Source organism: Heterocephalus glaber, unplaced genomic scaffold (genome assembly GCF_053883595.1).
Source record: "Heterocephalus glaber isolate CG9 unplaced genomic scaffold, H.glaber_assembly_v1.0 deba00001479, whole genome shotgun sequence".
Classification (NCBI taxonomy): domain Eukaryota; kingdom Metazoa; phylum Chordata; class Mammalia; order Rodentia; family Bathyergidae; genus Heterocephalus; species Heterocephalus glaber.
The window spans coordinates 194,911-207,792 of record NW_028258316.1 but is presented as its reverse complement, the minus strand read 5'-3'; the positions used below and the strand labels follow the sequence as shown (position 1 = coordinate 207,792).

The window sequence follows — 12,882 nt, the reverse complement described above, 5'->3', positions numbered from 1 at the left end:
AGAGATGATCAGGAGGAGTCCTGTCCTCTTAGTCTTCATGCCCCTGGTCAGAAAGAAAGGCTAAAATGTGGGCCAAGGCAATATGAGACATGTGAGCCTTTTGGGTGTGTGAATCTTCTGATCCCAGCTGACTAGATCACAGGACCTGGGACAGTCTACACATAGCTGACAAATGATTCTAAAATGTACCAATTTTAAACCACTGAAACCTATTCTCACACATCTCTGTGGATCAGGAATTCATGTGTGGCTTAACTGGGTACCTCTGGCCCAGGTTCCCCTTAAGGCCCCCAGCCAGTTGAAAAGTTGCAGTCACTCCAAGACTTACTCGGCATTGGAGACTTTGCTCTTCAGCTACTCACATGGTTGCTAGCATGCTTTGTCTGGGTCACAAGACCTCTTTGTAAGCTCCCTGCACGTTTTCACAGCATGGCAACTTGTGATCTAAGGCAGTGGGAGCAGGGGGTGAGTGGATGGGGAGGAACCAAATAGAAGCTGCCTAAACTTGAAGAGGTATCCCATCAGCTTTGCTGAGTTCTTCTTGTCAGGAGGCGCAGCCCACAGCTGATGGTCACGAGGACTGTCTCAGTCTGCCTACCATAGGCTGGCCTAGTAATTCTCACCCATACCAGTGTAAGATGCACTCAGCTATCCCTGCTCCTCAGAGTCTCGCCCTGTTGAAACATCGGCTCAGAGTGTAAAATCTCATCTCGATCAAGTCCAAGTGCGGTCCGGGTGCCTTGGGTGTGGTCCAGGCACCATGGGTATGGTTGAGTTGCTATGGATGTAGTTAAAGCCTCATGAGTGTGGTCCAGGTATGTCAGGGGCACCATGGGTGTGGTCTGGGTGCTGTAGATGTGGTTGAGGTGCTGAGGGTGTGGTCTGGGTGCTGCAGGTGTGGTCCAGGCACCATGTATAGCCGAAGTGCCATAGATGCACTCTAGACATCATGAGTGTGGCTCCCCAAGTGCAGTGTTTGCACTTCCTCTTATCTGTCGCCCTGTGAAACTTGACAGGTTGTCAGCTTCTGCATCCAGGACCCAGTGGAGACAGACCTGAGAGGGCTGCCATAGACGTCCTGTTCAGTAAGGGGCCAGTGGCTAGCTAAGAGAGCCACTGGCCATAGCCGTTCTGAACCCAGCTGGATGAGTGTGGGTGATCAGTGCGTAGCTGTTCTGGCCTCGTGCTCCCTCAGGGCCTCCCTGTTCATGAAAAGTAGTCCCTCCTTTCAGATAAATAGCTTTCTCAGTCTATTTCTGACAGTAGGATTTGGGGAATCCAGAAATTTATTTTTGTTTTGTGTTGTCCTGGTTCCTTTCAGTCCAGGCTGGTGATGTTTCTACATATATGTCTGTTAAGGATATTTTGGTATTTGAGAATATCTTTGTGGTATGTTGCGAACCGGCTTGGGCTTCAGTCTGTTGGACAGAAGCCGTTCCCACAGCTCTTTGAGCTAAACTGATCTGCTGAGTTTCCTGCTGAGATGATACTGATCAGCACCCACCCTCTGGTTCTGGAGGGCCTGCGCCTCTGGACCACAGCCGGGAGGCCAGTCCATCTCTTTGGGTCTAGAGGAACGTGCCATCATGTGCCTAGAGGTGTCACTGAGCACTGCTCTCAGGCACTGCCTTTGATCTAAACAGACGTCCCGGTCTTGCGTTTGGCTTCATCGTTAAGGCCATGCCATTTCTTAATGTTGGCATCATTTATATCTGGAGAGACGGAGCATTTTTAGAACTGCACATTCTCACTTTTTCTTGTTGAATAACGCTTTCTTCAGTGTACCTCTTTCCTCTCACCTTTGTCTTAAGCAACAAGGGCTGCACCTGGAGGCAGCTTACAGAGGGATGCAGCCGTGCAGGTGCATACACACAGGACACGCACAGGTACCCGTTGGTGCACCGTGTGCATGAATACATGTACAGATACAGATGTATTCCCTAAGGCTGACATCATCCTCATTGCAGGTCATCGTGGGGAGCATTTTTGAAGTGGTGTGGGCTGCCATCAAGCCAGGAACCTCCTTTGGGATCAGCGTGCTGCGGGCACTCCGGTTGCTGAGGATCTTCAAAGTCACAAAGTATGTCATCTGTGTACTTCTGGGAGGGAGGGAGGGGATGTGAGAGTAGCAACACAGGTCCAGGAATCAGGGTACCTGGAAGCTCTTTCTGTTGCTCATTGGTTTAACTGTAGGTGTTGGTTAAAAATAGCATGTGCTCAGGCACCATTCTAACAAATCTTGTTGGGGCCAGGTGTGTCCTCAGGGTCGCTCTCCATTGGCCCCAGTGTTGGTGGCTTGCTTCCTAGTTCTCTTATTATGTGGCTCCCCATAATTCCCCACCGTCCCCTCTCTTGAAACCAACAGTCCTGTCTTCCTAGCCTTCTAAGGGAACTTATTTTATAGTTGGTAGAGGAGTTCTCAGATGGAAGTCCTTTTGCTATCCTGCCCAGTAGTTTTTTTTGCTTGTTTTTGGTACCGGGGATCGAACTCAGGACCTTGCGCTTGCAAGGCAGGTGGCAGCATCACTGAGCTAAATCCCAAGCCCCTGTTACCTGCAGGTAGAGTGAGGCCTCAGCCCCTGACCTTGCCAGAGCCAGCCCAGTGCCCACATGGCTGCTGTTGCAGCCCCGCATCCTCCTGGCTGACTCTAAGCCTGCATGGTGACGACAGTGACAAGACTGTTTTCAGCCCAGTCTCACTGGAGTCTTTGACCCTGCAAGTGCTTGCTCCCTTTGCCTATGCGGAGATGAGGTTTAAGGAGGTGGTGTGATGCAGTTAGTGATGGGGACCTGAGCTCAGACCCTGCCCCTCACTGTCAGAACTGCATGGGGATGAGAGAAAGACCCACTCCACTGTGTCTTAGCAGTAGCAGAGACTGCTCAGCCTGTCTTACCGTGGCCAGGCTGCAGGACCGGCTTGTCCTGAGTTTTGGAGGATCTCTGAAGGGTGTCCTTGGCAGCTGAGCCTAGCATCTGGGGCCCCTGAGGTCCAGTGGTCTCAGCACTGAGCCCAAGCAGGACCTGGGCTCACAGGTGGCCTCTCCTGGTAGATTAATGTTCTGTTGGTCTTTTCATTTTAAATCCAAACCCCAAATCATCTGAAGGTACATGGAAGAATGAATGAAGAAAAGGTTGAGGCAGAGTTCAATTCAGTTTGATCCACAGATGTACGCTGAGCATTTTCTGGGGCCAGTCCTCAGGCCTCCACTGCTTTCTCCTTGCCGCTGATAGGTATAAAGGAAGTGACCACAGGGGGCACTTTTTTTTCTGCACCGGGAATCAAACTCAGGGCCTCATGCTTGCTGAGCAAGTGCTGTACCACTGAGCTACATCCCTGTGCCCCGCTTTTCCCCCTAGAACTGGGGATCGAACTCAGGACATTGCGGTCACCAGGCTGGCACAGAGCCACTGAGCTACATCTCCGGCCAGGGGCCACCTGTTTCTTAACCTCAGGCCTGTGTTCCCTGCCAGGAGGTTGGTGACCCTTGCTCTGAGGCAGGCTGGCTCCTGCCAACCCAGGAGAAGGCAGGATCCCTTTTCCAAGTCTTCTACTACTGCTTCCACCAACCCTCAGGCCCCTTGTAATAGGATATAGAGCACAGCTGGGCCTCTGATGTGGATGCTGCAGAGAAGGGTGCCACCTGGGCCCAGGGATCCCCAGTCGGACCACCGTCTGTCCCTCTACCCCTCTATTCCAGGGCTGTTGGACAGGATGTGCCAGGCACAAAGGCTAGGGGAATGTCTCCGGGGGAGCTGGGTAGCTCTGGATGTCTGGTCAGCGGGCTCCTGGGAAGAGTCCCCAGAGGCTGGGGACAGTGGTTGCAGCCATCACACAGCAGTGTGGCATCGGCAGACAGGAGGAGCCAGTGGCACTTTGGGGTGGGTAGAAGGGCGGGGCTTATGGATGCCAGGGAGATGGAATTGCGTGGTGCCACTTCCTGTGCCCGATGTCCTAGTCCTTAGTGAGAGGCGCGCTCCATCGCGGCATGTGGCAGACCTGAGCTGAGGGAAGCAGTCAGCCTCTCTGGTAGGCTGAGGACAGACAGTCTGCATTTCATGTGGTGCCGGGTCCTCTTGGTGGCTGATTGGGCACTAGGGAGTAGAGGAGGAGGGCTGAGGGTGAAGTCTGTGTCTGCCTACTGAAAGGGCAGTGGCATCATTCTGCCAGAGAGGATCAGGAGCAGGTTATGGAGTGTGAGGGTTAGTGCAGCGCTGCCTGCCTACCTGCTTTGTCTGTCGTCCCTTGGGCCTCAGGCTGAGCAGCCCTGGTGACGGGCATGGGACTCCAGAGAGACGCTCAGACACACGCATGCACGCATGCACGCACGCACACACGCACGTATGTCTTAGGCCTTGGAAGGCCACAGAGGTGGATGGCTGCAGAGAGTCTGGAGGAACATGGTTACATCTGGGCACAGCCCAGGGCTCCAACCACACTGCTGCCCGGCAGGTACTGGAACTCCCTGCGGAACCTGGTGGTGTCTCTGCTCAACTCCATGAAGTCCATCATCAGCCTCCTGTTCCTGCTCTTCTTGTTCATCGTGGTCTTTGCTCTGCTTGGGATGCAGCTCTTTGGGGGACAGTAAGTGGGTCGAGGTGGGGGAGGATAGGACCAGTCCCACTGGGGAGGCAGAGCTCACAGAAGATGGTGCCCCAGGCCTCTTTTCTGCCTTCCCTTCCTGAAGGCCCTTGAAGAGGCTGGTGATGCTGAGAAAGCCACCCACCTGCAGCCCGTGACAGCACATTGTCGCCAAGTGTAGTTCTTGCTTCTGGTGGGACTGCCTCTTCCCAAGGCTTCCTGTTTTTCCAGGTTCAACTTTAAAGATGAGACTCCAACAACCAACTTTGACACCTTTCCCGCTGCCATCCTCACTGTCTTCCAGGTGAGGGCCGTGTCTCCTTGGCTTTCCTCTCCCCTGCCAGCCCGTCCTTAGCTGCTCAGCACAACCCAGATACGCAGAACCTTCCACAAAGCAGATATGAGCCTGAGCCTGGACGGGGGAAGCTGGGTACGCTGATGATGCCCCGAGGAGTAGGTATAGCTCTCTGGGGACAAGGCTTCAAGCCACCGGGGCATTTCTTAGCCCCAGGCACCTGGAATCACTTGTCTTTTGTCCACTGGGAGCATTCAGCGTTCTCAACTTCTCCAGTAATGCGTAGGCCCAGTGGCGCCTCTGTTCTCTTTCGACTGAGAAACGTGCTCACCACAACACTGGGAGGCCCAGCTTGGGCCCCTTTTCTGCATGGTAGAGACCTTCTTGGCTCAGTAACCTCTGGCCTTTTGGATGGCCCCCTTCTAGGACTCTTGTGTAGGCACCGTCTCCTTTACAGGTGCTGCCAGGACTGGTCGTGCCGGTCGGGTAACGCTGTGTTCCTGTCCCATGGTGCCTATGTGGATGGTGGGGTTGGGTGGCTGTTGTTCTGCCCATGGAGCCCCTTAGGGAGGCCCCACAGGCTGCAGGTGCCCAGGTGTGAGGAGTGGCCTTTGCCTTCCACTCTCTCAGAGAGGGAGGGGTCTCTCCCACAGGCAGACTGGGCCAGACCAGGCGATTGGTCCCAGTGATGTTCACGACTGCCCCTTCTCACGTCTGCTCCCTCACGGCCCTCTTGCTGGGAGCCCTGCGTCCATCCACTTGGTCACGGGCACACAGAGCCAGCTCTCCCAGGTGAATGTCTCCGCCGGCCTGTGAGGACCTGGGGCTGTGCCTGGCCCTCCTTCCTCTCTGCCTCACCCTCCGGCAACGCTGCCTCTTCCCTCCTCCTTGGTTCCCTAAGTGCAGGCAGCCCCTTTCAGCTCACTGTTCTCCCTTCTCTCACTGAGGCGTGGGCTGCTCTGTGTTGCTCACAGGCTAATGACCTCCAGAATCCAGGGCTTCAGTGGAGACAAAGTAGGGTGGCACCGACCACAGGCTGTCCTGAGGAGTGTGGTCCACCTGGGATGGGAAGGGCTCTTCTTCATGGGGGCGGGATCAGGCTGCCCAGGCAACAAACAGGCCAGGGAATTAGGAGGAGCACGATGTATGGTATGGCCACAGGTGGCTCCAGGCTCTGGGCCAGGTCGGGAGGGCTGTGTAGGCCCGGTGAATAGGCCTTGCCCACAGCAGTCAGAGGAGACTTCAGGGTGGGGGGCTGACAGGCTGGCAGTTAGATGGTGCTTTCTGTGTCTGTTGCCAGCAGAGGTCTGAGCCACAGTCATGAGGAAAGGTGCCCTTCCCTCAGAGGGCCCTGTGACCAGGCCTTCCTAAAAGGAGCAGAGTCCGTAGATGGTAGAGAGGGCAGAGGCACAGACACTGGACTGTATCTGGCAAGAGGCCGGTGGGCTGGGCATGGGAGACCCACAACCTCAGAGGACTATGAATGTGGCTTGGCCACTCTAAGCTCTGGGGAAGACGCCAGGCCCTTCTGCCGAGGACAGAGAGGGAGAGCTGGAGGCTGCCAGAAAGACGGCAGGACCAGGACAGCACTGGGCCAGGGCAGGCCATTATCTCCACAGGGGGCCCCTAGACCAGAGGCCTGAGCTGGACCAGGAAGGGAGTCCCCGCTTCTGAAGTGGGCCAGGCACGGTGACAGAGAGGACGAGAGAGGAGGGAGAAAAACATCCGCTTTGTGCAAGGTGACCTACGAACAAAAACTTTGCTAAACACTGACGCCCTAGGAGAGGACCAGCAGCACCCGTGGTCAGAAGGTGAAGTTATTCCGGAGAAAAAGGATGGCAGAACAAGGGCAGGGACTGTGAGCTGAGTATGCATGTGGTCCTCCAAGAGGCAAAGGAAGAGCCACGCAAACCCCAAATTGTGGGAAAAGACAAAGAATAGGTTCAACCGAAAAGGAACTGAGCAGAAATCCTGGAAGTGAAAAATACAGCTATTCAACTTAAAGAAAAAGATGGACTACACCCTGGACGTGATCCTAGGGAGGGAGGAACCACAGTTGGAATATGTGAAGAGCCCAGCACACGGCAGTATGGAGAGAGGATCGGATGTCGGGGATGGACGGGGCGGGAGCTTCAGGAGTGGGGTAGGGCTGGGGCTCAGTGGTAGAGCTCTTGCCTAGCATGAATGAGGCCTTGCCTTAGATCCAAAGGACCGAAAAGGGAGAGAGGGGAAGAGGGAGAGGGAGGGAGCGAGCAAGAGGGACCCCCCAGTGTCCTTGCAGAGGCCAAGCAAGGGTAACAGAGTAAGTCCAGACTAGCAGCACTGTGGCAAAGTGAAGACTCTAAAAGCTCTATAAAAGAAAGATCTATAAAAGAAGGACATCTAGTCTGATAGCAGACTTCTCGTGAACAATAGATGGCAGAAGGTAATGGAAGTATTGGAGTCCAGTCTCAGCCTGCTGAGTCCAGAGAACTACGGTTCCAAGTGAGGGGAGGACAGACACTTCACATAACCCCGCCCCAGCCAGTGAAAGCACTGTGAACACTTACACAGTTAAGCGTATAATTTAAAAGAAAAGTACATGACTCCAAGAAGAAATGACCACTTCAGAAGTTGAGTAACTAATAATTCCTACCCAAGCTAACAAGTCCAGACAGTTTGAAAAGTGAATTCTGCTATATATTTAAGAAGGTATTCCAGTTTTCTACAGACTACTCGCTCGAGTAACTTGGGCATGGAAAACTGAATGAGAACAAGATCAGAAAAGAGAAATGCAGATGGCTGTCACAGGCAAAGATGAAGGGGTCCAGAGGTAAAACCAGGAATCAAGTCCAGATATGGTCAGCAGCTGTCTGTGTAATGAATTCTACAGCGCTTCGCAGAATGTAAGATCAGAAATTTAGCTCATCCCGTTGCCAGATTGTGGAAGAAAACTCCAAGAAAAGCAGAGTACCATGAGCCTGGCAGCCTGGCAGTTGCCGAAGCTGGTGAGGAACGTGTGGGTTCATTATGTGCTCTGCTTTGTGCGTCTTTAACATGCCTGGAAATTTTTTTTTTCTAAAGAAAAAAACCAACACTCCTTCCAAATAAAAACTGGTAGCAGATCACATTAGTGTAAGTGGTCTTAGTACTGTAGAATAAGGAAAAACGAAATCAAGATTTTCAGAATGAAGAAGAAAAAAAAAATCACCGTTCACAAGTGCATTATGTGTGCACACAGAAAACTCAAGTGCTGTCATTGCAGACGGTGGGGACAATTTGGTATCTGTGAAGAAAAACACGAAACTGGATTCCTACCTTACATCAGTATTGAAATTGATTCTCATTGGATTAAGTCCTAAATTGAAGGAAACCTAAAATCTTAGCACACACACACGAGGCCATTGTTATTAACTCCAGATAGGGAAGATTATTTTAAAGAAGATGAAGATGCAAACCATAAAGGAAATGAGGAAGGAATTTGATTCCATTAAAATTTCTGTGTATCAGCAGACACCATTAAAAGATAATGGAAACACCCAGAGTCGGGGAGGACATTTCCAGTGTCAGCAATTAACCAAGAAGGAATTAGCTGATAGAATGTATGGGAAACTTTCACATTTCAGAAGGACAAGACAGATAATGTAGTAGGAAAGGCTAAAGATATAAGCAAGTAACTCAGTGCCATAGTGGCACGAGGGTGTGAGGAGACTTTCCCGCCTGCTCCGGTGGGGTAGGGTGTGACTGGCACAACCACCTTGGGAAACACCTGCAAGTCAAAGGTGTGAATGGCCTACTGCCCCGCAGTCTGTGAGAGAGACTTCTGACAGGTGCAGAGGAGAGACAACGGCGAAAACCTGACAGTGCCGTCAGGATGAAAAGTGGATGAATAAAGGGAGGAAAGCTCTGTTGATACTTGTACGAGTGAGCAGGTTTATGTGTTTTGACACGTGAACTTCAAAGTGGAGTCCAGAGTGAGAACATCAGGTGGAGGAACAGCGTGTGGCTGATGCCTTCCTGTGCATGCCGCGCACACAGCTGCTCTGTGAACAATGTGTGTGGCCTGCTGCAGGATTGTGGATCTGTGATTGCGGCTCCCCATGGCGATGGTTGTGGGCAACAGGAGCCATGCAGTTGTGACAAAATGTTAAGTCTCTACTTTGGTGGACAGGTGTTATCCCCTGTACTTTTGTATATAACCAGGCTGTGAGGATGAAGCCACAAGGCCTGGTGGCAGGGCCTGGGAGAGTGAAGGCCATCATGTGTCCCTTAGCAGCTCGTGCCCCTCTCTGCCCTCAACTCCTTTCACAGCAATAGCATTGCCTCCTTGCTGGCCTTGCTCACCTCTCTTGGAGCTTCCCAATTTTGCTGAAAACCTAGAGTACATTGTCTCTTAACCTGACCCAGGTCGGTATGTGTCCCAAATGTGCTTTCGGACATTTTTCTGCAAGATCCTAGGCTGCCTAGACCTTTGGAACCACCTTCATCTAAAGACCCTTGAGTGTGCCCTAATGTGGTATGCCCCGATCTGCCCCTGGGTGTGTGCACATGCACTGTGTGCAGTGCGTGCAGGTGTGCCCTGTGGTGTTCTCCTGCAGATCCTGACAGGAGAGGACTGGAATGCAGTGATGTATCATGGGATCGAATCGCAAGGTGGGGTCAGCAAAGGCATGTTCTCCTCCTTTTACTTCATCGTCCTGACGCTGTTTGGAAACTGTATCCTTCTGGGGAGCTGGGGTGGAGGTGGTCCACCTCCATTTTTCCTCCCATTCCCCTGCCCTCCATTCAACCCCTGCACCCCCCCCCCCCACTTACAAAGACTTTGTGCCCCACTTCAACAGGACACTTCTTATGGCTACCCCTTGGCTCCCTCAGGAGGACAAGGAAGGGGAGGGACTTGTCAGTTGTATGTTCTTAGAGCTAAATGCAGATGCAAGGTCCCCAAGGTTAGCCCAAGTGACAGATCTAGAGGCAGTACACATGGCAGATGTTGGCTTAGGAAACACTCTAGCAGCCTTCTGGGGCCCACAAAAAGGTGGGAAACTTGGAAGGCCAAAGGCAGCAGGGCTTCCTACCCTTCTGATTTGATAGAATTTTGGCACCCTGCTGTCAGAAATCTCCTCCTGCTGAAAACCACCCCTGGCAGAGAGATGCGGAAAGACTCCCATGGAGGGCTGCGGAGGGCTTTGTCTACAGCCTGGTGCTGGAGGACCATGTGCAGGGCCAGGCACACACAGCAGCTGGCAGTGAGCTCTGCTTCATGCAGAGGCCATGTGGGAATGTGTTGGGGCCCAGGAGAATCCAGAAGACGGAATCCACAGGGTTCGTGATGCAGGGTAGGGTTCAGCCAGGAGAGCCAGATGCAAAGGTGGTTGCTACAAACGCATGTAGGAATGCAGGCCCAGGAGGCCACTCTGGGGGTGTAGCTCTGTGTCAGATCTGGCAGGACCTCGGAGTATGCCTTCTACCAGGCTCCCAGGGGCTACTGTGCTGCTAGGCTGGGTCCTCTGTGCGGAGAACTTCTGTGGTAGAACCTCCTAAAGCACCTCAGAAAGACCTGAGCTGGGATAAATGTCTTGTGAGTTGTCGCAGCCAACCTGCCTGCTCCGAGCATCTCTCTCCTTCTTGTGTACTCCTCACCTCATCTCTCTCACTGTCCTGGTGACCACCTATCCCTCCAACTTTGCTCCTCCTGTTTCTGTCTCTTGCTTTCTCTCTCCTGACTCCCTGTCTTACCCCACCAGGAACTCCTGCCTCTGCAAAGGCGTCCTGTAGGTGACAGCTCAGGTCCTGGGCCCCAGGATGGGGGTCTGGCCTCACATGACTGAGTGTGAGGACTCAGAAGGGGCTGGAACTTGGGGGACAGCATTTGCTTTGGAGATGTGTGAGCCTGGGCCAGTGCAGGCCGCTGTGGTTGGCAGAGGGAGGCGGCTGCAGTGTTAGCCTCAGCAGGGGACGGTGGTGTCCAGGAGATACTGCTGTCCCGGAAAAGTAGTGGCTTGCCTCAGTAGGATCCCAGCACTCAGGCCAGACATGTCACCTGCCATGTGTCCATTCCCAGTCCAGTCAGGGTGGCTTCTGCTACACTTGTGTGTCCCTTTGGCTGGGCTCCTAGGGCATAGCCCTTAGTCCTCGGCATGGAAGGGCCTCTGAGCAGTCCATGGTTGTGCCTAGCATTCTGAACATTGCTTCATTGGAGATCAAGCTCTTCATACATGAGACATTTTTGGTTGTTAGGACTGGGACTACAAGCATCAAGTAGGTCGGGGGTGCTGTTCCACGTCCTGCCATGCCTGTCCAGCCCAGTGTGCCAGTTGTGCCAAGGTTGAGACCCCTGAAATGATGAGATGACCTAGGAGGGCAGGCCTTGTGGCTGTAGTCTGGTGGGACCAGTGGTGGTCACAGTAGGGAGGGCTGCTGTCAGCATAGGGGACGGTCCTACAGAAATACTCAGCAGAGCGATGAGCTCTGGCCAGAGGCAGCACCCCGTGATGGGAGGAAGATGCCTTTTGCAAGACACTTTGGTGACTCGAGATAAGAAGAGTGAGGGCCTTCCCTGGAGAGATTTGCAGAGGACCTGTGCTGTGCTGGGACCTGGGGCAGGTCATTTACTTTTGTGCTTTGGCTTCCTTGTTGCTGACTGACGGGGGTAGTGGCAGCCTCTTGCCTCGGGGTTCCTGGGGTCAGGTCAGGGTAAATACAATGCTGGGTGTTTGGGCTGCTCTATACCTTCTAGCACTGGTATTGTTCAGGAGAGCTCCTCGAGGGAGGGGCGCCCAAGAGTCCTTGTAGGAATTTGATGTGAAAGGAAAGGGGAAGATGAGACTGGAAGGCATCTGGGAACCACCTAGGACGGGAGCAGGGTAGTCACTGTGGTCTGGGTCGGCATAGGTAGGTTTGTGTACTGACTGTCTGCCTGGGGAGGTGTTGGAGCCCCAGCCAGAGCCTGTGAAAACAGATATTTGTTGCAAGGCTTTTCATGCTGACCAGAAAATGGGAGAGGTAAGGACAGGCAGGCAGAACCTGTGCTCTCTAAAGACAGATTGACCCAACACAACCTTGATGTCAGCCCTGAAGAGCTAGATGGGGAAAGGTCCATGTGGCTCTTAGGGGAGATTGGGTGGTATGAAACTGAACAGAGGAGGGGATAGATGGGGCTTGGGGGGGGGGGAGAGAGAGAGCTGGGGCTTGGTTAGGGGGGTATCTGGGGACAGCAGGGGTCTGAGGGGCTGGTGGTGCCAAGGGAAGCAGGCTGGAGTAGCGTTGTGATCTGGGGAAATGGGAGCCCTGGGGGATGTGACTCTGTGGGATGGTTTTGGAGCTGAGGGCTTCCTTCCTTAACTGGAGCCAACCAGATACCCTGCTGAATGTCTTCCTGGCCATAGCTGTGGACAACCTTGCCAACGCCCAGGAACTGACCAAGGTAGGTAGGGATGCCACTTGCAGCCTGGGTGTCAGGAGAGGATGGGAGTTAGTTCAGGTCACTCTGGATGAGGCTGCAAAGTCATGGGGGAGGTTCTGGTTATGGCTCCATGTAACTGTTGTTCAAGGAGTGTCTTGCGGTCTGAGCAGTTGGAAGTTAGTCTGGGCTCATGTTTTAGCTGTGGGAACGTGGGCTAAGAAGGCAGACTAACGGACAGGTTCCCAGAGCAGCTGTGGCCTGGGGAGAAGGCTGGACAGGAAGGAGGGGTTCAGACTGGGGAGGGCTGTCCCAGCCTCAGGAGTGAAGGCCACAAGATGCTCCCATCAGAGCAAGCGTGTGGTGTCAGGGAAGGATCCCCTAAAGATGAGGTGTGTGAGGTGGGCCCTCAGGAAGGTCCTGCTCTGGAGACCCTAAAGGGCAGTGAGGGGACACCTGCAGTGCTGCCTCAGATTCTGGGCATGGCTGGAGCCTGGAAGAGCAGCTGGTACTCTGTCTCAGCGCATCTGTGCCACAGCAGGATGGCCTCTCCAGGCAGTGCCCAGCAGGTGCCATTCAGTATTTGTCTCTCCTCCTAGAGCCCAGTGGGGGATGTGATTACACGTTTCC

The 12,882-nt window shown here is 53.5% G+C and overlaps 1 protein-coding gene across 6 annotated transcripts in view; it reads left to right on the top strand.

Annotated features, from left to right (window-relative positions):
* Positions 1–12,882, top strand: part of Cacna1b (calcium voltage-gated channel subunit alpha1 B) — a 201,372-nt gene that overhangs the window by 63,563 nt on the left and 124,927 nt on the right. For all 6 annotated transcript variants that reach the window (XM_087182900.1, XM_087182902.1, XM_087182899.1 and 3 more), the window contains exons 13-18: positions 1,968–2,080; positions 4,451–4,582; positions 4,811–4,883; positions 5,505–5,666; positions 9,452–9,569; positions 12,209–12,276. In XM_087182900.1, coding sequence (XP_087039026.1) covers positions 1,968–2,080; positions 4,451–4,582; positions 4,811–4,883; positions 5,505–5,666; positions 9,452–9,569; positions 12,209–12,276 — 666 coding nt within the window. The remainder of the gene's footprint in view (positions 1–1,967; positions 2,081–4,450; positions 4,583–4,810; positions 4,884–5,504; positions 5,667–9,451; positions 9,570–12,208; positions 12,277–12,882) is intronic.